The sequence below is a fragment of the Dreissena polymorpha genome, chromosome 4 (assembly GCF_020536995.1).
Source record: "Dreissena polymorpha isolate Duluth1 chromosome 4, UMN_Dpol_1.0, whole genome shotgun sequence".
Lineage (NCBI taxonomy): Eukaryota > Metazoa > Mollusca > Bivalvia > Myida > Dreissenidae > Dreissena > Dreissena polymorpha.
The window spans coordinates 77,860,012-77,886,684 of NC_068358.1; the positions used below are offsets into that span (position 1 = coordinate 77,860,012).

Genomic DNA, 26,673 nt, shown 5'->3' on the forward strand with positions numbered 1-26,673 from the left:
CAATTGTGAAATAGAGAATACTAGGTCGGTGCCGAATAAAGCAAAGTTTATTTTGCGAGGCTTAGAAAATCTGAACCACGAGCCTTGGCGAGTGGTTCAGATTTTCGTGCCGAGCAAGATAAACTTTGCTTTATTCGGCACCGACCTAGTATTCGATTTATCCCATCAATTTTCTTAGTCGTAAATTATTTCTTTAAACATAGAATAGGAAAATCGAACTAGACGGAAAATCCCAAAGATATTTTAAGCAAACATTGTTTCATTATTTTAATCGTGTCAAGCCTAATACATTACAAAAAGATCAGTAACCAACCTGTTTTTCGTTTATCATACCTCTACGTCCCCGATTTTTAAGAAATAATGAAAAAAAGACACTAAACAACTGCATCTTTAGCGTGAAACAACATGCATTGTGTCGTATGACGTATTAATAATGACGTCACGAGTACGCGCACTTAATATTTGTAAATAATGTTTATTTGCTTTTTGAGTTGCATTATGTGTAAAAACTATATTACATCTTGGTATCAAATTGTTTGTTTTGTTAAATCTGATTCGATTTTACTAAAAATGATAACTTTATAGTTGATTCCGAGTAATATGAACATTCTTCGCCGCGCGTGACAGCTATATTTCAGCACTGCTGAAATAAAGGTAAATTTATTCCACAGTGGTTTATTTCGACAATGCACGTCTGATGATGGGATAAAGTTTGAAAGTGATCAATTGAATAGAAAGTTAGGATTTAAAATCACACAAGCTTCAATTTATTATATATTATATTGTGGAAAAACAGACCTTGTGCCATTATTCTGCCAAAAATCAAGTCAGCCCAAAATTCTTTCTTTAAGATTATCTACACATAAGGTCATTCAACTGTGACAGTTTCAGCATGATCCATCTGGTAGTGCATGTTTTGCTGCAATGCTTCACGCCTCTCGCTTGTGTAGGCATTACAATAAATTTCAAAACTGCATGAAATTACTGTTAACAAATTGTGACAGATCAAACCCATGGTCATAATTTGTAAGTTATGGTGTTATCTTTTTTTTTCATTAAAAGTTATTTATTGATCTTTATTCCAATTGAAATATTAAAATAAAACATTATTGGATGTTTTGGTTGAACTTTGTTACAACAATACCTGTAAACAAACTGGAGAGATTGTCTGGCACTGTCGGTCGTACATTCTTCATTTTGAGAAGGCTCAGATTCTTCAGCAGCCCAAGCTCTCTGGGCAATATTCTTATCAAAGGGTTGCTGAAAACAGGCAATAAAAGAACAGTTAGCCTTGCTGTGGGAAAATGGGGCTTAATACTCATACATTAAGTGTCCTCCTGAATCAGCCTGTGCAGTCTGTACAGACAAACAGTGACACTTTCTGCTTCTATGGTAGTTTTTGTTTTAAGAGTCTGTTCTTAGCCAAAGTTAAGTTTAAGCTGAAAGTGTTGGTCCAAATTAGCCTGTGAAGACTGAACAGGCTAATCTGAGATGACACTTGCGCACATCTATTGAGCCCCGTTTTCCCAGAGCAAGGCGCCCATGTTTAAAGCAAGTCTGTACAATGAACCAACTGAATTGAGGAGTCTAAGGTAAAAGGCTTTTTGCAGAAATCATCAAATAAAGAATATAGTGGATAGAAAACAAAACAAGCTCACCTAAAGCGTAATACTGTAAACAGGTGAACACTGCTGTTTTGAATACATTCAAATTGAATTATTTGTTGTTGTTGATGTTGTTTTAAACTTTTTAAACTTTTTGTACATACCAATTATTTTCCTTTTTTATTGAATTAAAATACAAATCATACTTTGAGTCGTTATATATGCCTAATTTGAAAGTTTCTATGTCTAAGTATTTTTAGCAGACCCTTGAGAAAAAGTGATATTCAACAATATAAATACAGATATTTATGTATATAAACCTGCACATTACATTTATATGCAAAGTTTCTTAAATGTGCAAAAAAATAGTATACCCATTTATGCTGCATTCATATCAATATTATCACTTTCTGCTCAGTGGGTAGAGCACTGGACTACAAATTCAAAGATTGTGGGTTTGATTCCCGGCCTCACCACATGATGGTTTAGCGCATTGGTGATGAAATTATTTTGACAGTCATTCTCCCTACTTCTGATTAAAATAGAGCAGTTGTCAGTTACTGGCATAAGAATGTGCACTTACTATGGGTAAACCAGCCATCCCATAATGTGCACTTACTATGGGTAAACCAGCCATCCCATAATGTGCACTTACTATGGGTAAACCAGCCATCCCATAATGTGCACTTACTATGGGTAAACCAGCCATCCCATAATGTGCACTTACTATGGGTAAACCAGCCATCCCATAATGTGCACTTACTATGGGTAAACCAGCCATCCCATAATGTGCACTTACTATGGGTAAACCAGCCATCCCAGGTAAAGGGTGTGAAGGTTAATCTATGTTCATCATTAATTTGAAGTTAAAATAATATGGACTACATGTATGCCTGCAACTTTCAATGTTATTTTTGCCAATTTGAAATCCTCACAGTCAATACTTACTCAGATAAGTCCAGTATTTCCAAACTGCCCAATTTGAAGATGCTTGGTGGAAAACAGTCAAGATTGTTGTCTGCTAATCTTAGCTCCTTCAGGCAAACAGACAGGCTCTCAGGAAACTCAGGTGCATTTTCACTTTCACTGTTCGTTCTACTTGTACGTTTTAAAACCGCAAATAACCTTAACAAAAATATCACAATTTTATTAAAGAAAATACAATCCAAGTTACATCATAACAAAATAAAAGTTCAAAAGTAGGTCAATTTCATGGTCAAAATGAGGTCAAGTGATATTGGCCTGTTAAGAGTGTGCTAATATAACATCCATACAAGTATCAAAGCTGTTAATCAAGCCATATTGATGTCAAATGAAACACATGATTTAGGGCAATGTCAGGGCCAACATTAGGCCGAAATGATGCCAGGTAATTTGGGTGTGTTAGTAATGTTCAAACACATCATCAATGTAAGTATCAAAGCTTAGTGGGACAAATTATTGATGTTAGACAAAACTAATTGTCAGTTAGGTTGAACTAAGAATTTGGACTTTCTGAACAAAGTCCATAACAGGTCTATTTCAGGTACTTGATGGGGTCAGGTTATGTGAATGCCTTGATAGTTTTCATAGATAACACAATGCAAGTATAAAATCTTTGTAGCAAGCAGTATTGATTTTAGAACACAATGCAAGTATAAAATCTTTGTAGCAAGCAGTATTGATTTTAGACAAAGTGCCTCATTATGCATTAAACAAGAATTTGAACTGTCTCAAATATTTTAAAAGTAGGTCAATATCAAAGGTCAAAATGAGGTCAGGTGATGTCAGTGTGTTGATAGTTCCAAAGACATCATGATAATCCATACAAGTATTTTAGTTTTGTAAGAAAAATAACTGCACTAGACAAGACGTGTCATTTTGGGTTCCCCATTTTGGATTAACAAATGGAAAAACTAACAAACAGGCTTATTGCTTTATGCGTTCCAGCATCTGAAGATAAAGTATTAATAATATGTCAAATACACAAAGCATACATAATTACCAAATACAAAATGTATTCCTGGTACCTGTTTCTGTTAGGGCTGGTTATTCTTATGCCCAGCTGGTTGTGCTTGAGATTGAGGCAATGCAGATGTCCACACTTCCAGATGGTCGCACTGGGGAGTCGCTCTATTGTGTTGTTGGACGCATTTAGGTCAGTGAGCACTCCTAAGAACATATTTAACCCATTTATGCCTAGTGGACTCTCCCATCCTTCTAAATTGGATCAATTTATTTCCAAAATTAGGGATGTCAAGTATATTTATTTCTATATTAAGAATATTTCATAAAGAAATTCCTTTTAAGCAAACAGCGTTGGCAATGTCCTTTTTTTAGGACGCTAGGCATAAATGGGTTAAAGAAAACAAATATTTCTTTTTGCACTAATGAGAGGGGAAGTGGTTTGCACTCTACATGGATTGAGATCAAATCTTGGGGGAAACAAGGCATTTTATGACACTCCGAAATTTTAATAGCCGGCAATTATTATGGAAAATGAGCATAAATTGTCAGCAAATGGATCATTGAAAACTACCATTAATACAAATTAAATGGCTGGATAAAACTTCTCCTTAAAATACACTTTCTCAACAACTGTACTACATGTATAATTAATCATGAGTAGTTACAGAAGAAGCAACGGTTTGGTAATGCTAATAGGGAAATGAATGAGCATAATCTTAGCAAAAATACCTTAAATTAAGATTCAAATATGTAGTCACATTATTTTTTATTTTTGAAAGAAAAAAAATGAAATTAAAGCTAACAAAATGTTTCGTTGTTGTTCTTTTAAGAAAAGAAAAATGCTTGAAATTCTAGCTAACAATATATTTTAATATATCTTCTGTGAATTATTAAAGCCATTTTCTCTGAAATGCAGGTTAACAATATTGTGTAAAAACAGAGGTGTGACAATAAAAATGACTTCAGATGGCTTTAATGTGCAACAGGCAATCTAGTTTAGCAGTGAAACTCTCCCTGTAACTGCACTCTAAGAATGTCATTATCAAATGAGATAGCAGTTCCATAGAATTTAAATTCAGCATCTAGGCAATCTAAAGGGGTTAACATTCCAATAATCTGAAAATTGTTCACTGTTTGCAGTGCTTACACAGCAGAAATGGTTGTTGACATGTGTGTTATCTCTGTAGCTAATTGACATAATTTTAAGTAATGATGATTTATTGACAACATATTTTGAAGATGAAACTACAAAGAGTGAAAGGTTCATGACATTAAAGCAGTGAAAGGTTCATGACATTAAAGCAGTGAAAGGTTCATGACATTAAAGCAGTGAAAGGTTCATGACATTAAAGCAGTGAAAGGTTCATGACATTAAAGCAGTGAAAGGTTCATGACATTAAAGCAGTGAAATTTCCAGAATTTGCGATCCCCAAGAGATACTGGAGGATTGTGCACATTATGTTCGCTATTTACATTAGTGTTCTAGATAAATTTAAGAATTAAGCAGCAGCAACCAATGGTTCCGAATATTTTTTCCGCGCCATTTCTAGCGTTATTTTTTACATGGTGGCTAATTTTTGGATGCCTATGACCCAGAACTCAGCCAATATATTCTCAAAATAAACAATCTGACAAAGTTTCATAAAAATAAATGTGTGCCTTCCTTAATGGGGATTGTATTTGGTACCTCAAGTTCCAATAGAGATGTCCTAATACGTATCATTCAAAGCTAGACAATATTATACATATTTGTAACAAACTTGTCAGAAAATAAGTCTAATACATCAACCTACTAATTATGTGTTCAAAATGGTGATAAAAATAGAATGCAGCAGTAAAACAGAGGTGCTAATAGACACTCTAGCCTATAACGTCACATAAATGTTGTAATACCCAGTTTGACAATTCCTTCGTCCAAGGAGTCCAGTTTGTTGTTGCTGATGTTCAGGACTTGGAGACTTGCAGACCAGAACACATCAATGTTGGTAGGAAACCTCTCTAGTTGGTTACTGCTCACATCCAGGGTTTTCTGTCACATAAAAGAACATATATATATATATATTTAGGCTTAATCACAAACATGACTTACAGTCCACTTCACAGTTTTGTCAGCTATGTTCAAGGGAAAACATCAAGTGTTTTCACTTGAGCTTTTTAGATCCAATGTTAAGATTTATCAATATAAAAAAGTCCATGCATTTAACTGAGATTAACCTTATTATACTTACATTTTGGATTAGTAAAAGCAAATGATCAGAGACACAAGAACAACAGTCTCTCTTCGGACAATTTATATTTCTAACACACTGATAAATTATTACATCAACAACTACCTGCATTCATTTAACTGACAAAGAATGACTTGACTTCAATTTAAATTTCACTTTTCAACTGATTTCTGATACAATTAAACAAGACAAACTAGAAGTGCCACGGCAGAGGCAGACGCGTATCCCCACGCCGCATAGATGTTATATATTTATAGGCAATTTTGGGTGGGCAAGGCCTATGCTGGTGGGGGCCCCAGGGTGGGTAATATGGACATGGATGGTCAAGATAGACCGTGTTGTCATAAGAGATGTTCAGTATTAATTTGAAGTCAATTGGTGAATAAATGATGAAGTTATGTTAAAACACAATTTTGGGTACGAAAACAATTTGGGTACAACAATTTAGGGTACAAAAAAATGTCCAGGCCTAGTAAAATAAATATAATTTTTATTCCAAACTTTATTCAACACTCTTTAACATCAATGTTCAACCCAAAGCTACCTACCATGGGACATTTCCAGGCCTGTGGGAAGGCGGTCAGACAGTTGTTCTGAACATAGAGGTAGGAGAGGCCAGTGCATTCCTTCAGGTCAAGCGGCAGACACTCCAGGTTGTTATTGGATACGTCCAGTCTCTTCAGGCCACTACAGCACCACTTCACAGTCTCTGACAAAGCTGTTTCGAGACAATTAATTGTGCTTGTTTGTGAAGACAGAACAAGTGCATTAGAGCCATCATAATTGGTCCTCAGTGGAATTATTGATTTATATTGATATTGATTTATATATTGATTATTGATAAATATAAGTGCACAAACATTTGACACATTTCAGTCTTATTAGCTTTGGAAACTTTATATACGTATTTATAGTGGGCTATCATCGAATTACAAAGAATGTCTTTATGTTTTTGTTTCTCAATATTTAGATGCAAACATTGTGGTGCATGTGTGACTCAAATAAGAATAACAAGCTTTTTAAAGCATATCAATAAAATATAGAGATACATTCTTTAATATTTCTTTTTCACTTTAATTAGCAAATAACATCATAGAGTCTTTTCCAAAATGAACTGTTTGTACCTCTTTAATCTTGACATATAATATATATTACAAATGTCAGAAGTAAGGAAAAGCAGATAAGCTTTGAATAAAGTAACGTTTTTATTGCAAGGCTTCAAAACCTTTAAGCACCTGCTCTACAGAGAATACCCTAATGTAATTGATACAATCTTATAACAAGACGGGTGATGCTCCCCAAAGTTTTTTTTCGTCACAATGTTGCACTATATATTCAGATAAAAGGAAACGTCTTGAGGGCACAGTAGTTGGGGGGACAAGAATTTTTTAATTGAAAATTTAAAAGGGCCATAACTCTGTGAAAAATCATCCAACCAGAACCCACTTATAATATGCTCATCTCCTCTTGGTAGTGAAGCTTCCCATAAAGTTTCATTGAATTCCGGTCATTAGTTGCTGAGAAATAGCCCGGACAAAAATTGTGCACGGACGGACGGACAGACGAAGCGGCGACTATATGCTTCCCCCAAAATCAATTTTTGGGGAAGCATAAAAATGTGACATTAATAATCATGGATCGGTTTTTTACCAAATGTTGAAATTAAGTTAATTTGTGCAGATGTGTTAAGTATTTTGTCAATACCAAGAAGTGGGAATAAAATATTACTGTTACTTTACCTACTTCATAGTCTAAATTTAGATATGCATTCTTTTGTAAGAATTATGGAATTAAACCTTAAAAAGCCTGAACAATTATTTTACAAACCACCATTATTATATTATCAAGCATTTTAAATGATAGGGGTCAACAAATTAAGCAGTTTGACCAAGCAAGCCCTAATTTGAATGTTTCAGGGCTACAGAGATGAAAGCCACTGATGCTAAAATGTCAAACTGCAGTTTCAGGAAAACAACAAGCAATATAACAACTCCCACACTGTGCATATAACTCATAAGGCATGAAGAAGTGGCAGAAAACAACAATCTGAAATTAGCAGTGTTTCCATGCAAGCCCAAATTCAATAACAAAAGTTTATAGCCAATTTAGGCAGCAGTTATTAACACTTTCAGTGCTGGAACCGAATTTTGAAGGCCTTTGCAAACAGTTTGGATCCAGATGAGACACCACAGAACGTGGTGTCTCATCAGGATCCAAACTGTTTGCTATTCTGATAGTATTCTTTGAAAAAAATCGAAGAAAATGCTAATTTTAGAAATTCAGCAGACGACGTTTTAGCAGACGACAAATTTCCCAGCATGCAAAGGGTTAAACATAAAATTGAGAACCTTCTGCGGCTTCACAGGTTCATAATTATTTACCAGGGCTGGGCTTACAGGGGAGTGCTAATTTTGTTGTGGTCCCTGTTCTACTACGTGTGCTCCCCTTACATCGCAGCTTGATGGTCTCAGAATCCCTCTGCAGCTCCCCCTGTTGGTGGATAGACTTTGTCAAGTGTTTCAGTTTGTTGTAGGCGAGGTTGATGATCTTCAAGGTCGTCAAGCGGAACAACTCATGACAGACTTCCTCTAGGGCATTGTGGGATAGGTTCACTTCTTCCAAGCTAAAATGTATAGGTATGACGGAGTGTCGGACAATATATGAAACCATGAATTTAAATCCTATCTCCTACAATTCTTTTAAAGCTTACAATTTTGCAGAAATATTCTCTAATAGACATCTTACCAACCAAAACACTTAGAACCAATTTGGAATCTATTAATAATTTTAACGCTGATAATAAGTTATTAAGACACTCTTGGAAAACTGTGAATAATGCATGTTGTTCAGTAAAATAATCCACTTAGGCTAATCAGGAAAAACATTAAAGGAAGTCTCTTCTTAACAAAAATCAAATATAGGCTGAAAGTTTTGTCCCTGATTAGCCTGTCGGACTACTTTACCTAATACACATGCTCTAAGCCTAGTTTTCTGCAATGGCTCATTATCCTTCTGTACATTATCTGGTGATGCCTCTGCTGTTAATTCTAGACTTATTTTTATAATGTTTGACTTTATTCAATCAGGCTTTTATAAATAAATGGAATACAAATTCTGTGACAAGTATGATTTTCTGAAGTCAAGTAATTAACTTTATTTTTAAAGTTTGCATAATGATTTTTCTGTAGTACATCACAAAAGCTTACTTTTCTATTCTGTTGATTAAGCAGTCTTTTGTAATTAACATACAATATAAAATAACATGGAAAAAAATGAGACATCAGAATTTAATGTAAGTCACACAAAAGAAAGCAACAGCCCTTCTCAAAAAAGTGTGTGAAATGTACGTTTTAAGTACGTTTTGCGTGTGTTAAACGTGGCAGTATTGGCACTGCGTTTTATGTGCACTTTTTCTTGAAGTGGGTTTTTAACAAAAAGAAACAAACAAGAAAATGTGCGCTTTTTGTGGATAAATGTGCGCTTTATGTGTGTTAAACGTGCGCTTTTTATAAGTGCGTTTTTGACTGCCATTTATGTGTGTAAAATGTGCGCTTTTAAGTGCGTTAAATGTGCGCTTTTTGTGAGTTAAATGTGCGCTTTTATATTTTAAAAGCGCACATTTAACTCACTTTAAGCGCAGTTATAACCCACATAAAAGCGCAGATGTGTGTTAAATGTGCGCTTTTATGTGCGTTAAATGTGCGCTTTTTATAAGTGTGTTTTTTACTGCCATTTATGTGTGTAAAATGTGCGCTTTTAAGTGGGTTATATGTGCGCTTTTCGCGAGTTAAATGTGCACTTTTTTATTTTAAAAGTGCACATTTAACTCACTTTAAGCGCAGTTAAAACCCACATAAAAGCGCACATGTGTGTTAAATGTGCACTTTTATGTGCATTAAATGTGCGCTTTTCGCGAGTTAAATGTGCGCTTTTTTATTTAAAAAGCGCACATTTATCTCACTTTAAGCGCAGTAATAACCCACATAAAAGCGCACATGTGTGTAAAATATGCACTTTAAAGTGGGTTAAAACTGCGCTTTTCAGCGCGTTAAATGTGAGCTTTTTTATTTTAAAAAGCGCACATTTAACTCACGTTAAGCGCAGTTATAACCCACATAAAGCGCACAATTTACGCACATGAATGGCAGTAAAAAACGCACTCACAAAAAGCACACATGTTCGTTAAAGGTGCATCTTTTGCCTTAACAGTTGATTCAATTATATGCTGTTAAAAGTTTTTTTTAATTCAGATATGCAATAAAAACCAATCATTATATAAACATATATTTGTGTATTTAAATAATTACAAGATAATTCAATTTTATACTTTTATGTACACCAACATTTTTTAACATCCATGAGTAATTAAATATCAATGACAATTTGATGAAATAAATATTAAAATAATTAGATTATAAATAAACAAAACATAATAGCATACTAATAAATAACATGCAGTATATACACAGGAACATCTATATACATAAAAAAGATGAGAATCAATCAAGGCCTGTCATTTCTTTGAGGCGGCGGAGTGCAGCTCTCATCTTTCTCTCAACGTCTGCCACCAGCCGGTCAATCTTTGCAACTATTATACTGTCATGGCCTTTGCGCGGTGCGTCTCGTGCATGATCTCATTTGATCAGGTCCTGAAAGATATTTTATAATGTAAGTGTTGAATATTGCTGTTATGGTAATCTCGTTGCTATAAAAATTATAAATTTAAATCAAAACTAGTTTGTTTGCTTGTTGTTTTTGGTTGTTTATTTTTGCAATTTTAATCCCCTGATCACATGTGACTTAACGCTTTTCATAAATAAATTTGTTTGGTAGAAAATACTGTTCGAAAATGTACCAAGATACGTGGTCTCATTTGGCTGTGTGGACTGGTCGGAAGTGTGACACCTTTAAAATGCAATAACCAGTACCCTGTATAGTTTTACCTCCAAACAAATCCAGCTTTTCTTGGTCAAGGAGGGGGCGCGGTTTTCCCACTCCTGTTCTCCTCATGTTGGCAAGCTTGTGCAGGGTAAAACCTGGTATTCAAGTCAATACATCAGGTAGTCTCCCTTTTGCTCCCTTTTTTGGCAGGCGATGCGATGATGCACATTCTTTCAAAAGGATCTTCTGATCAATGTAAATTTCATGGTCACCATGGGGTATAACCTTTAAATTTAAAATATAAAAGTTGTCATTTCATATGGGGGAAAAATCTGTTCATTAATGACCAAAAATAGGTATAAATAACATCTAAGATGACAATAACCATTAAATACAGCCATAATAATTCAAATGGTGTTGTTTTTCCTTTAAATTGCATTACATTTACTCATCCATTTACATTTCCCAGTGACAATACATAAATATGATAATGATCATAATTAATTCAATAAACTAAATAAAAAAGGGATGCAGAATTGAAAATACAAACCTGTTACAACAGACTGTTCTTCAGTATTCCAAAAATACAGGCAGTTGTTGAACTAGACCATATCACTTTATACTAGTATGTCTTTAACCACCCACTTTGAATCTCCTTTGCAACAAACTTATTGTTGATTTACACATTGTAGTAAATACACATTTTATTTCATCACACAATACTTCATGCTGAAAGTATTTCAAGACATTTTACACTAGAATAATAAGTCTGAATGTTGTTCACTTTATACATGTACCTAAAATCAAGCTTAAAAACAGTTGCTGATTCTGCTTGTTTTCAGAAAAGAACTTCCTATCTGTGGTTCTCAAATAGATGGTGCCTGAACCAATCAAAAGTATATCAACACCCCTTTGTTAGGCTTAAATGGAGGACTGATAGGGACTGGCTATTCTCTTATCTGATTCCATGCTGTGTCTAAGCCAAAAATTACATTATTTGAGAAATACTGATAAGGCAGTCATTTCAACACCAAAATATTTATTGAATAATACACAGCACCCTTAACAGCATTATATTTAATTGTGAATATTTTAATATAACATGCTGAATGGTGTTAGCAAATAATAATAATAGTATAAATATTATTTTAATTGCCTTTTAAATGTATGTTTATGGTCAATGCGGTAGACATTAATTGTATTGGGGTATTAATATCAGTATGAGAAAGTTCAAATACTTATTTTTTATGTTGAGGAAATATTATTGATACTTTCAAGCCCACATAATATTTTTGACACTTTCAATATTTTTAACTAGTTACACACAGTCTGATTAAGGTGGAAATTTTGAGAAATGTTTGAGATTAAAACAAAAGCAAAGTTATATGCATTGAAATTGTATTATAAAGTATATTAACATTAAACAGGTTCATATGCACAACCAGTAACCGCTTTGAATTCAAACTGCACCTTATATTATAACAGGTTACTGAGGTACATGTCTATGTTATTCATTTGATGCAAATAAATTGTTAGAGCCTGCAACAATTTTGTTTCTTGTTCAATTTCTGTACAACATTTGCTAAACGGTTGTTAAAGGCGCACTTTTTAAGAAGTGTGTTAAACATGTGTCTTTTTAGATACATCTGTTTAAAACAGATCATATGATAAAAACGCACTTATGAAATAAAAGACTAACTTATGCTTAAAAAAGACGCACATCAAAAAAGAAAAACGCACTTTTGTGAGAAAAAACCCACATCTGTAAATCTTAAAACACATTTTTTAGATAAAAGACGCACTTCCTAAATAAAAGACGCACTTCTTAGATAAAAAACACACATTTTGCTCACATCTACACTCAAAAGCGCACTTACAGATGAAGAAAACACACACAAAAACGCACTTTTTCACTTAAATAACGCACTTGAAAAGAAAAAACACACAAAATGCGCACTTAAATGCACTTTTGAACACTGAAAACGCACCTATTAACAAAAAACACACAATTAACGCACTTTTAAGTGCGCTAAATGTGTGTTTTGGTAAAAAGTGCGTTTTTAATTGACATAAAATGTTATATTGGATATCAATTCAGTGATTAATACAAAAAAATCACTATTATTGTTTTTGAATTGGTTCCAAATCAAATCAATAAACAACAAATAATTTGAAAGCCCAGATGAAATCTTTTATTTTGAATTACCATCAATCTAGACAAAGCTTAAGTCTTTGCTATGTTTTTTGAAGTGTGTTATTATAGTTTGAGTCATAGGTGTATGGCTAAGAAATCTATAAACAAGAGCACCCATCGCCTTGCGGGTGCAGACCCCTCATCTATTTTTCTTTTAAAAGGTGGAGGGAAGGGACCTATCTGAATTATCTCAATTTCAATCACAAAGGAAGGAGGGGTGGAGTGAAGGGGGGGGGGGGGTGTATAGTGTGGGGGTGTGGTCATTTATTACATTTTCTTCTAAAAATGCAAAAAAAAATGGGTGGGATGGTTGGACAGTACATGTATTTCAAAAATAAAATAATACAAACAAATATTTGTGTTTTTTAACCATGTTTAAAAAAAATAAATTGGGGGGTGTGGGGTTGGGTTGGGGGGGGGGGGTATAGTGTTAGGGTGTGGTGGTCATTTATTAGATGATCTTTAAGAATAAAAGTAAACTTTTGGGGGGGGGGGTCGGGGGGCTTGGGGGATGGTTTGGGTGGAGTCTATTGTGGTATGTCTGGTAAGAGTTGGTTTGTCAAAGTATCAATCAAATCTAATCATAAATAAAGAAGTTATGGCAATTTTAGCAAAATTTTATAATTTGACCTTGAGAGTCAAGGTCATTCAAAGGTCAAGGTAAAATTCAACTTGCCAGGTACCGTACCCTCATGAAAGCATGAAAGTATTTGAAGTTTGAAAGCAATAGCCTTAAAACTTGAGAAGTAAAGTGGATCTAAACACAAAATTTAACCATATATTCAAAGTTACTAAGTCAAAAAAGGGACATAATTCCGTAAAAATGACAACCAGAGTTATGCAACTTGTCCTTTACTGTCCCCTTATGATAGTTTGCGAGTGTTCCAAGTATGAAAGCAATATCTATGATACTTTAGGGGTAAAGTGGACCAAACACAAAACTTAAAGAGCCCATAATTCCGTCAAATTGAAAATGCCAGTCAGAGGTACATAACTTTGCCTGCACAGTCCCCTTATGATAGTTAGTAAGTGTTGCAAGTATGAAAGCAATAGCTTTAATACTTAAGGAATAAAGTGGACCTAAACACAAAACTTAACCAAATTTTCAATTTTCTAAGTATAAAAAGGGCACATAATTCTGTCAAAATGCCAGTCAGAGTTACATAACTTTGCCTGCACAGTCCGCTTATGATAGTTAGTAAGTGTTGCAAGTATGAAAGCAATAGCTTTGATACTTAAGGAATAAAATGGACCTAAACATAAAAACTTAACCAAAATTTTCAATTTTCTAAGTATACAAAGGGCACATAATTCTGTAAAAATGCATGCCAGAGTTATCTAACTTTGCCTGCCCAGTCCCCTCATGATAGTAAGTAAGTGTACCAAGTTTGAATGCAATAGCATTGATACTTTATGAGAAAAGTGGACCTAAACGCAAAACTTAACCGGACGCAGACGCCGATGCTGACGCCGACGTCAAGGTGATGACAATAGCTTATAATTTTTTTCAAAAAATAGATGAGCTAAAAATGCAAATGAAAATTATTTTCTGTACATTGTGTAGAAGTTACAAAGAGTAAAATAGCGCACAAGTGTGTTAGTTTCATCCTAATTTAACTGGATAAATTTGTCATTGTCTGTCCATCCTTCCCCAGCAAACATTTCGGATGTTGGCTGGATGATGGAATGTGCATAAAGGGCATATATCTTCCTGACATTTAAGTTAATTTTTTATATATACCAGCTTAAATGTTGACCCTGATCCACTGGTGCCTTTTTGGTCCGACAAATCTAATTGATTTTTGAGAACGTGCTGTCGTCCTCAATATCGCACCAAATACAAGGTTTGTTATCAGAAAATCTCTCGTATTTGCCTCAATTATTAAATTACTTGCATCAATTAACTGCAATAAGATGAAACAATAACACTTAGTCAGAGCTTATCCCTGACATCCAAGCACAACCCATGGATGCTCTACCTCAGACACAGGTCTTCGTCCTCCGCTTCAGGTGGATGGAGCCTCCGGATGTTGTTCTTGGAAACATTAAGTGTCTTTAGGTTCTGAAATTTCCATGGCAACGATGCTGGTAACTGAGTGAGGGAGTTCTCACTGATGTCAAGGTCAATCAAGGTCACTGTGTAGGGTAGCAACCAGTCGACATGGAGATAGAAGAGGTTCTTCTTTCGAAGGTTACCATTAACCAGCTGAAGAAACATGAAGATCAATGAAACTGATGGCTGCTCCAGCAATAATGTGATTTGACATTGCATGGATAAAATGTGGGGATAGCAATTATTTTTCAAGGTACAAATACTCCACAAAAAATTAAATGGAGTGGAACAATATGACAATATGCTTATCTCCAACATGTAAGGACCATGCATATTTGAATATTTTAGCCTCATGTTTAGCAGGAACTTTGCTTCACTCCAATAAAGAGCCATAAAACAATCACATAATCAGAATTAAACACTTTTTTATACAACATTTAACATTAAGCAGAATTTGACCTACGTAACAATTAATTCAATTCGATAAACAATGCAATTAGATAACTACTTAAATGAGATAACTGATTTATTAATGAAAGTAAGGCATACAAATAAATGTATAACACCAGAAAACTAAAAATAGAAAGATTCAGCCATAATTATAACATTTCCGTCATTGATTCTCTATTATTGCAAAAACTCTATGTATAGTTCCTTCTGGCGGAGTGCAGAAACTTGGCAAAAGGAGGGCTTAAACTGGAGAAATCGTGTATTAACAAGGCGATTCACATGCTGTTCAAGCCCTGTTATGCGTTTTTCATATCCATAAACTGGTCCATGCGCAGTTACTTCCCATTTTTCATTGAATTCATTGAAGTTATTATGAACCTTGTTAATAACTCCAGACTTTGAGGACTTTTCAAGCATAAATGGGGAACTGAATAAGCACCAGTTTCCTCATGCATGCAGGGATAAAGGCCATAAATATTTCAATCCACTTTTCAAATTATACCATCTGCACTCTCTTGTCAACAGCTTTTTTTATTGGCAACTTCAATGAAGTTAAGGTTATTGACTCAACACTTTCAAAAGACTATGTTGTACATGTAAGTGTTTATGTACCCCAACGTTCCTGCTGTATGCTTGAAATACTGATTCAGTGACAATATGTTGGCAGCATTAATTTTTAGAAAATTTAGCTGGATCGAACTAAGATAGACCTGCAGGAAAGAAACATCTATAAAAACAACTAAAGCTTTGTCACAGACGTGACGAATACCCCCACATGCCACATTGACACAGAATCTTTTGCATGTTGTCTTCACAAAAAACAGCGGACACTATGCTCAATGTTTAAAACGCACTAAGTGACCCGGTGACCTGGTTTTTTACCCAGGTTCGAACTTGACCTACACATCTTCTAGATACAACTTTTGACCAAGTTTGGTGAAGATCTGATAAAAACTACTTGACTTAGAGAGCAGACACCATGCTGAATGTGTAAAACGTACTAAGTGACCCAGTGACCTAGTTTTTGACCCGGCATGACCCATAATCGAACTTGACCTAGACATCATCTGATACAACTTCTGACCAAGTTTGGTGAAGATCGGATGAAAACTACTTGAATTAGAGAGCGGACACTATGCTCAATGTTTAAAACACACTAAGTGATCCCGTGACCTAGTTTTTGACCCGGCATGACCCATGTTCGAACTTGGCCTAGACATTATCTAGATACAACTTCTGACCAAGTTTGGTCAAGCTCTGATGAAAACTACTTGAATTACAGAGCAGACATTATGCTGAATGTTTAAAATGAACTTGGCCTAGACATCATCTAGATACAACTTCTGACCGAGTTTGGTGAAGATCGGATGAAAACTACTTGAATTAGAGAGCGGACACGGACCGACCGACAGACTGACCGACCGACAGACAAGCTCACTCCTATATATCCCCCTAAACTTCGTTTAGTAGGGGTATAATGACTTATTCTGACAATATATTTATCCGTCACGACCAATTAATTCCAAAATAATTCCTCATTTCTTACTTTGGGCGGCTGCATTTCAACTTTGAATTAATCTACTGTTAAAACATACTTTAAATTGAACGAAAACTGCCTATCCGAAGGTAAAGCCTCGTTATTTTTGATGATGACCGAGTGAGGCATATCCCCGGCGAAATGTTGTTCATGATTTCATGAACACTTCAAGCCAATCAAGAACTGTTCATGAACGGTTCTTAAAAAGTTCCTGAGCTTGGTTCATGAACTTTTGGACATGAACTGTTCTTAAGACATGTTCATGAACTGTTTATGAATTATTGTTGAACATTTCAAAGTTCATGAACAGTTCTTCATCTAACCATAAATACTTAGTGATGAACATTTCATGCACAAGTATTTCTAATGACTTTTCTGAGACAGACTTTAAGGATCCATCATGAATAATTCATGAATTCCTTTTGGCTAGATGTTTCATACATATTTTTGAAAGTAATATTGAAATGTCTAGCATACAAATCTTGTAGATTTGTGAAACCTGTGAAGTTAGTATGAATATGCATAGTACTTTCACCACTGTAAGTTAGAGTTCTTGACCTGTTCTAGAGAATTTTAAGAACATTTGTACAAGAACTGTTCAAGAACTGCCTTCAGGAACACTTCAATAACTTTTTAAGGACCTTTCCTGTTCTTGAATTATTCTTAAACTATTCTTGAACACTTTAAGAACTTTTTTGAACAACATGTTTCCTTCTGATGTTCTTAAACAGGTCTACACAATGTTTTTGAACGTATGATGGACTTTTTAAGAATCCAATATGTTCTTAAAAGGATCTGTCATTGTTCTTGGAAGACTTAAAAGACAAGTTTAAGAACGTTTTAAGGACATCTTATTTCAAGAACAGTTTAAGATGATATCAAGAACTCAATGTACATTGCATTGCTGTTTTTACAAAGAAAGAATATTGTGTGCACAGGAAGTTGAAACGGAAGGCACATGGTTTATGTTATATTTGAAAATGTAAGTCTTTAATAAATTACCGGCTGAACTGATCAGCCATTGGTTCCATTTCAAGTTCTTTGGCACTGTAAGTGTAACCATTTCAGGGAAACCATTGATTAGTAAATGATTCTTGAACTGAAAATGAGACTATTCATAATCTTTTCAATACATGAATTATTCATGAACATATAGTGCAAAGTTGTATTATGAAATTTACAGAGTATTATCAAACCACTTGTACCTCAGTTATTAGTGTTATATTTAAATTATTGTTATATGTTGCTATCAATATGTTAAGTGCTAATACAAGACTTGTTTCTTCTTACCCTGACCTGTTTGTTGAGCTTTAGTAACACTTATGATAACCTTTGCATAAATTGACAAATTCTTGTTCATGAATAGTTCATGAACACTTCATGCCACCTCAGTTCATGAACTCTTGAAGAACTATGGTTCATGAACTATTCACTTACAGTTCGTGAACAGAAAATGAGCCATTGAAAAATAGAAGGAAAATGTTCATGAACTGTTCATGAACAGCAAAACCCTGAAGAATTTTTCAAGAATTGTGTTGTTCATGAACTGTTCAAGAACACTTCATGCCATTGATGTTCATGAATAGTTCATGAACATTTCTTGCCATAATGGTTCAAGAATAGTTCATGAACACTTCATGCCACACGGGTTCAAGAATAGTTCATGAACACTTCATGCCATAAGGGTTCAAGAATAGTTCATGAACACTTCATGCCATTAGGTTTCAAGAATATTTCATGAACACTTCATGCCATTAGTGTTCATGAACAGTTCATGAACTAAAATTTCAAGAACTTTTCACAGACGTGGCTCATTTTCTGTTCACAAACTATTCATGAACAGTTCATGAACTCAGTTCATGAACAGTTCATGAACTGTTCACGAATTATTCGTGAACTGCAGAACAACATTTTGCAGGGGATGTAAAACACAACCTTGAACTGTATGATGTCATATGAAATAATCAAATTATTTTGTCGATGTAGAATGAACACGACATATTGTTTTCAATGTTATTTTAATTTATTTTGGTATGTGTGATTTGTTTATGCAATAATAGCCAAAATACACATTTTTCTCGAAAACGTGTATTATCCCTATATTCAGCTTACATGAAAGAGGTCCTCCTCATTTTCAGTGTGGTCCCGTTTGAAGAACTCGGCCACATAGAGCCCGATCATGTCAGGAAACTGCTTGCACACTGCCTCCCTGAACTCCAGCTCGGGGCCAAAATTGTCCAGCAGGAAGTCTATCAAGTGCTGATGACCGCCTGGTAAAACAAAAATGATCTAGAGCTTTTTTACAAATAAGCAGTGTCATGCGGAAATGGGTTTTAATGCCACATGCACCCAGGATAGCTCCAGACCAGTCAGTTGAGCTCAAAACTAGCCTGCGCATCTCAAGAGTCTGGTCAGGAGCTACCCTGTCTGCAAAGGATACCACCAAACATTGCAAGACTTAAAGCAGACAGTGTAGCTCCAGACCAGACTGATAAATATGCAAAGGTTTTGGGAAAATAAGGATGAAGTATTGTTAATGCAAGGACTTGAATATCAAACAACAACAGCTACTCATACCTGGTGTGTTAATTGAATCACTGCGACTCTTATATAAATAGTTGTACTTGTAGAAAAATGTCGGAGTTGTTAATTTGTCAAGATGTATTCAAGCAACAAGTTCAACAACGCTAGTTATTCTGGAGATACCGTGTTCATTAATTTAGTGTGTACTGCTTTATAATACAGACATAAAAAAATACTTATTTCTGCAGCAATTTTCTTACCCTTTTACTATTTCATGACATTCCATGTTAAACATCTCAATACTGTTTCAGAAAGAAGTACCGCCAGTATGCTGACATTACCTGCACAGGCTGCATAAAGGGGAGTCAACGACTCGCTGTTCTGGAATGTGCGAACAAGCTGCACGCTATGGTTGATGTCCAGATCAGGAGTCAGGAACTTCCGCACAACGTCAATGTTACCACCGAGACAGGCTGCATACAGTAAGCAGCTTCGCACATCAGGTTGTTTGACCATATCTGAGACAAAGCAAGGGTACAGTCTTGGAAATAGTCATGTTATGGAGCTATTAGCTGAGAACTGCTTTGTTTACATTTGCCCAGTGGATATCATATATTCTTTAACAGTATTTGAGTATGAAGTTTTAGAATTGTAGATTGCTGCATATCACAACGTTAGTTTTCATATTGTATAAAAACATTTTTTGGAACTGAGTTCCGGAAAAATTTACGCAAGTTGTAATGCTGTATATTGAAAAGTGTAAAGTACTTAGTTTGATACCTGTTTTTTTAGGCTTTTATTACTAACTTTTAGTCTTTTATTACTAACAGAAATTGTATAGACATTTTAAGTTTGAAAAGAAACATTTTAGCCATTTGTTATGCAGGACCATAATAATTGCAAATACAAAATTTAACCAGAATATCAGAAGGAACAGTGCATGCAAGTTTGAATGTTATACTTTAAGATAAGTGGAAGGACTTCTGTGGACTTGTTAGTTATAATCATGTTATACAAAGTTGCACTTGAAAAAGCTGTGACATAACCTTTTTTAATGTTGGATGATAAATATTTCGCACATAAAACAACTACCAGTAGATGTAATTTGTCAAACAACACAATATGTCTACAGATAGCCAGATGTACAAGCTATTCAGATATCACTCAGATATTTCATAGCAGAAAGTTTAATACCTTTAAGAAATTTGGTAGAGGGTCAAACAAGAAGCATTTGTTTGAAAATATTTATCCACCCAATGGTTACATACAGGAAGATTTCCCATTTTAAAGCTTAAACAAATTGCTAGCATGGAAGCCAAAATTGTAAAGATATTGGGAGGCTATCTGTTCAATAACTACCATAGAAACATTCCACAAAACAGCTGGAAAATATATAAAGAAACCCAAAACGACATACAGGGACAAACTAGAAGAGCTCACCCTTTAGCACTTCAAGATCACGTAAGCTAGCTAACAAGGGACTCTTGGACACACCAACATCACGCTGTCTCCTTGCAAAACTCTTGCTTATATATTTAAAATTTGATATAATAAAAGAATCGTTAGGCTTCCTGAAAGTTGTATTGTAGCCTTTTTAAAACAGCTAGATTATAAAATAATACACACAATTACAGCACTTTTTTTCAACTAATTGTGATCAAAAGAATGTACCATAAAAAATAGAGGTAATAAATGGAAGTTTATGTCAACAATTTATTGTATACATTAAAAAATTATGTTTTCCATTTTCGCTTATTATAATTCATTAGTCCCACCCACCTGTTAACCATTTTATATTTTCCTAATTGCAAAAACATAGTAAAAATTCAATGCAGCAAGTGCTATTAATAGCTTATCATAGCTTTTACAAAAATTTAAGTAATAAAGTACTCTCAAGTGGGAAAAACTTAACACGTCCTTAAAAGGAAAATGGCCATATTAGATCAAATCATCTCCATTTAGTAAGCTTGTTTAATCTAGCAACAAAAGTTTAAGGACTATCATTAGGAAAAAAAAGTAATACGTCCTCCAAAGATTTTTCATAACATGATCTCAGTGAGATATGAACTTAGGCTGCTATGGTAGGCTTTATCAATTTGGCAAACATGCATAGCTGCATCTCATGTCCATTTCTCTCATAAAAATGATATGCTTTATCCCCGCAAACAAGTATTTTACATAAACGTTTATTTTTATTATATATATAGGATCTGGCACAAGTTGTCATATCATACCATATTTTATTAAACGAGTTCAGGAATTTTGTTAGTAAGCGAGCCTTTGGCGAGCTTACTAACGAATTTCCTGGACAAGTTTAATAAAATATGGTATGATATGACAACGCGTGTCAGATCTTTTTTATCACATGCTTTTAAATGAGCAAATTAAATAAATATTTACGCAAACATAATGATAAATCTCGAATATAGTTTACATTTCCTGACGTCATTTGGAATGCCTCGGCTTTTACAAAGCAAAATTACAAAATGCGATTGGTCAATAAATGAAAACTAAGCCAATGAAAACGCTTAAAAATGTTGTATTACACATGTGTAATATAAAAAAATATGTAATGGTTGTATTACATTGGAAACAGGGTATAGCATGTGATAAAAATAAATATTTTACTGAACTTGCCAACATAATGAAATGTGTGATAATCAATTACTTAAAAAATGCTTTTTAAACTATGATTTTACAGGTGAAAATATACTACCATATTTGTTTGCCCTTGATATGCCGCTATAAATATCTCTGTGAAATAGATGCAACACACCATTTTTTCTTTGTGCCAATTCAGCTATTGTTTAATAAAGACAGTTAAGTATTTGCACTGTATCTTTGTTGTTATAGTATAATACTTATTATCATTGTGAAACTTCAAAACTTCAAGAGAAAAACTTCAAGTCACTTCACAAGAAGTTCTAATCTCTCTACTGAGGTCTTATAAGACCTTTAACAATATTACTTATTCTTATGTACAAAAATAAATTCTTAAAGTATTTTCTGTTTGAACAATTGCCAGGAATTTAAATTGTTACAGCATTGAATTATGAAAGAAAACATCAATCATATGTGAATCAGTAAATGATCTTTAAAAGGAAAAGAAATACTTCTGTTCATTAGTATATATCCTTTACAGCATGTTCATTTGTAAATATGAAAGTTAAACATCTTACAAAGTATGTAATAATTTAACCATCACATGACAACATTTTGTACGTAATTAACCATATTTTAACTTGTAACCCAGTAATAGTGGTGTAGAATATTTGACAATAATACTGAAACAAAAGTCATAAAGATTTTATTATCTTATGCTATGTCATGGGGATTGTGTTTTTAGTACGTGTAAGATTTCACTTCTTGTATACATGTTCCCCCCCCCCCCCCCCCCCCCGACACATTTATAAACCGAGTGTAACCGCTGCATTGATAAATAGTTTCCTGTTAAATTGTAGATTTAATTTTAGTTTAAACATATTTGAGCCTTGTTCTGAAAAAACTGGGCTTAATGCATGTGCGTAAAGTGTCATCCCAGATTAGCCTGTGCAGTCCGCACAGGCTAATCAGGGACGACACTTTCTGCCTTAACTTGATTTTCAGTAAGGACGGACTTCCTTGAAACTAAAAATACCATAAAAGCGGAAAGTGTCGTCCCTGATTAGCCTGTGCGGACAGCACAGGCTAATCTGGGACGACACTTTAGGCACATGCATTATGCCCAATTTTCTCAGAAAGCGACTCATTTTCAAATAAAGTAAGTATACTTTAGACCAAGCATTGAAAGCTTTATGCTAAGAGATACTCAAAAGTTCATTTCCTGTGTCAAACCAATACTAGGGGACTTAATATGAGAAATTTGACTATCACTTCCTAAGTAGAAAATAAAACTCAAGTCTTTAAAAAATGATGTTGGACCCCAGACACATCGCTATTGCAACCATTTTAAAATGTATAATGTTGCATTCATGAAACTTTTCAACAATGTTAGCTTGATATACATGTAGGTCATCAACATTAATCTGAAACTATCATTTAGGAATGAGTAATTCAATATTGACAATACTTGTTCAGGATAATGTTAATTTCTGCAATGGAAACTAAGATAAAAGACATAAAATACTTGATCACTAATGTAGTGTTATATATTATTGAACTTAGGAAACATGAGTAGGAATAAAATTGAGCTTGAATATAGAAAACTGTTAAGTCTGCAATTAATTCTAATAGAGTTTACTAACAGGGGTCTTTGACCTTATGACACAGATGTTGTTTAACTCTTTCAGTGCTGGAACCGAATTTTGAAGGCTCTTGCAAACTTTTTTTATCCAGATGAGACGCCACAAAACGTGGCGTCTCATCAGGATCCAAACTGTTTGCTATTCTGATAGTATTCTTTGTAAAAAAAATCGAAGAAAATGCAGATTTAAGAAATTCTGCAGACAACATTTTAGCAGACGACAAATTTCCCAGCATGCAAAGGGTTTAAGGCTTCATCCCAATCGAAAGTGTTTTCAAAGTCATGCAGTTTTCAAATCTATCAAAACATACAACTTGCATGCAGCCAATGGTTTGCTTTTACCTAATCAATTTTAATAGCCTCAGATTCTTAAATTGACTTCCTGTGTTTCGTAAATTAAGAATTTCTTTCACTCATTATCATTGACAATCAAATTAACAGTTTTGAGACTTAATAAAGCCACACAACTCTCAAATAATCAATTCACATTGATAAATAAGCAAGATAATTATTAGAATGTGTACATTTTGCTGCGCTCTTATCAATTAATTCATCCTTTAATGAAAGAATTGGACTCAATAGCTGATAATGGCTAGAAAGAAATAAAACCACCTTTTTTATTTGGAAATTCTTTTAGAAATATCATTTCCTCATTAACTTCTTGATGCAAAATTATTTATCATTGCAAACAGGCACTTAATCTTTCTGCCAATAAGAAACAGTGATATCGCATTATTCTTTCACAGTTTGATAGTATGACTATAACCGTTGTTTTGCATTATTTCGCATAAATGTAAATATTAGTATTAGTCTCCACAAAATAGAGCAGACTTTGTTTCTGTTTTCACTGAACTAGTGAAACTATTGAATCTTCTAACGAATTTATTAAACAGAAACAACAGTTCACACTCAAACCTAAATTTTTGTGCACTGTGAACCAAAGTTTTGGATAACATTGGAAACAACAAAGTATTATTTTCATTGGAAGTTTTAAATAGCTTTACATACAAATGAAAAACAGTACAAAAAATACTCACTGGGATATTTGTCAATGAGGAAGTCAATTATATGGCGATGGCCGTTCCTGCAAGCCAGGTAGAAAGGCGACTCTTCATGCCACGGCAGAATGTTGTCCACAGATATTGGTATGCCACGCTTGTACAAGAACTCTAGAACCTCCATATGGCCTAGCTCACACACAGTCTGGGCTGGAGTCATCTGAATAGTATTGTACTCAGTTTTTTTTTAAGCCCATTCTTGTAAACTTGATAATGCGTAAAATGATGGATGGGAAGCTGGTATGCTTGGAAAAAATAAAACCTGTAGCACCAATACTTAGTTTTACATGACAAAAATGTTGGCTGGATGGAAGGTAGGATTGGAGGACAAGGAATAAGGGCAAATCTCTATGCCACATGCTTCATAAAATAGGAGAATAACAAGGTAAAGCATATGATCAATTTATTTACATGACATTAAAATTTTATCTTACAAATGTATCGTAAAAACAATGTTCTGAAATGTTCTGCAAAAGAATCGGTAATGATGTTACTCATATTGCTAACCCTAAACATGTAAGATGAGGGTAACTAAATTTTGGATGAGTCCCGTGATGCTGCAATAGTGTGAAAGTTTCTTTATGCCAGGAAATTATTACCAGAGTGAGTAATTTTTAAACCATAGAATATTCCTGGGAAAACTCCAAATTTTATTTAAAGGATATATCAGCACATTTTTTGAGTAGGCGACAAAAATATGGACCTATGGGAAGCAATATATTTATTTGCTATATGTTGTATTTTTAATTAAAACATTCAGAACATTATTTGGAATATATTTGTATTCTTATGATATCAATATTTATGTTTACACGTCAATCTTGCTGACAACATGAATTCACTTCAGTCAAACATTTCATGTTAACAAGATACTCAATCTAATATTGCACTATCTAAACAATCGGAACCGACCACTAAGAGGTATCAGTCAACCTAGCTATTATACTATTTACACCTAGTTTACATATACTAGTACACATTTACAAGATAAAATAATAAAGTATACAAGATAATGGTATCTAATCCATTAGCAAATAAATCACAACTATCTTATCTGAACAAATCACATGACAAAGTTAATTGGCATGAGGTCTGTACGAACACCAAAACCATTAACCTTGAACATTTCTGCTTCCTTCTTTAGATAACTCTAAATAAATACATTTTAGATAACTCTGAATAAATACATAAGTACATGTACATAAGTTCTTGTTTCCTAAAATAGGTCCTTCTGCCCCTTTTAGTAATTTTTTCACAAATGAGTTCCACCCTTAATTTACCAAGACCCACACCTGCCATTTGTTTAGTCTTTAAATAAAAACATCATTTTCATTTTCCATTATAAAGTATCAGTTTAAAATTTACTTTATTATAAACTAGAAATGGCGCGGCAGAGGCCGACGCGTATCCCCACGCCTCATGTTTGACCCAGGGGCTCCCCAGGGTTGGTAATTCCCCGGCGAAATGTTGTTCATGATTTCATGAACACTTCAAGCCAATCAAGAACTGTTCATGAACAGTTCTTAAAAAGTTCCTGAGCTTGGTTCATGAACTTTTGGACATGAACTGTTCTTAAGACATGTTCATGAACTGTTTATGAATTATTGTTGAACATTTCAAAGTTCATGAACAGTTCTTCATCTAACCATAAATACTTAGTGATGAACATTTCATGCACAAGTATTTCTAATGACTTTTCTGAGACAGACTTTAAGGATCCATCATGAATAATTCATGAATTCCTTTTGGCTAGATGTTTCATACATATTTTTGAAAGTAACATTGAAATGTCTAGCATACAAATATTGTAGATTTGTGAAACCTGTGAATTTAGTATGAATATGCATAGTACTTTCACCACTGTAAGTTAGAGTTCTTGACCTGTTCTAGAGAATTTTAAGAACATTTGTACAAGAACTGTTCAAGAACTGCCTTCAGGAACACTTCAATAACTT

General features: G+C 34.2%; 1 protein-coding gene across 4 annotated transcripts in view; it reads right to left on the reverse strand.

Moving 5' to 3' along the window:
* The window catches only part of LOC127877089 (leucine-rich repeat serine/threonine-protein kinase 1-like), a 75,865-nt gene that overhangs the window by 41,312 nt on the left and 7,880 nt on the right, over window positions 1–26,673 (reverse strand). For 3 of the 4 annotated variants that reach the window (XM_052422719.1, XM_052422717.1, XM_052422718.1), the window contains exons 3-12: window positions 24,698–24,878; window positions 19,759–19,935; window positions 19,007–19,164; window positions 14,834–15,060; window positions 8,161–8,402; window positions 6,328–6,497; window positions 5,445–5,580; window positions 3,614–3,755; window positions 2,553–2,729; window positions 1,145–1,260 (exon numbers count right to left, since the gene is read on the reverse strand). In XM_052422719.1, coding sequence (XP_052278679.1) covers window positions 1,145–1,260; window positions 2,553–2,729; window positions 3,614–3,755; window positions 5,445–5,580; window positions 6,328–6,497; window positions 8,161–8,402; window positions 14,834–15,060; window positions 19,007–19,164; window positions 19,759–19,935; window positions 24,698–24,878 — 1,726 coding nt within the window. The remainder of the gene's footprint in view (window positions 1–1,144; window positions 1,261–2,552; window positions 2,730–3,613; window positions 3,756–5,444; window positions 5,581–6,327; window positions 6,498–8,160; window positions 8,403–14,833; window positions 15,061–19,006; window positions 19,165–19,758; window positions 19,936–24,697; window positions 24,879–26,673) is intronic. The other variant, XM_052422721.1, reaches the window with a different exon arrangement.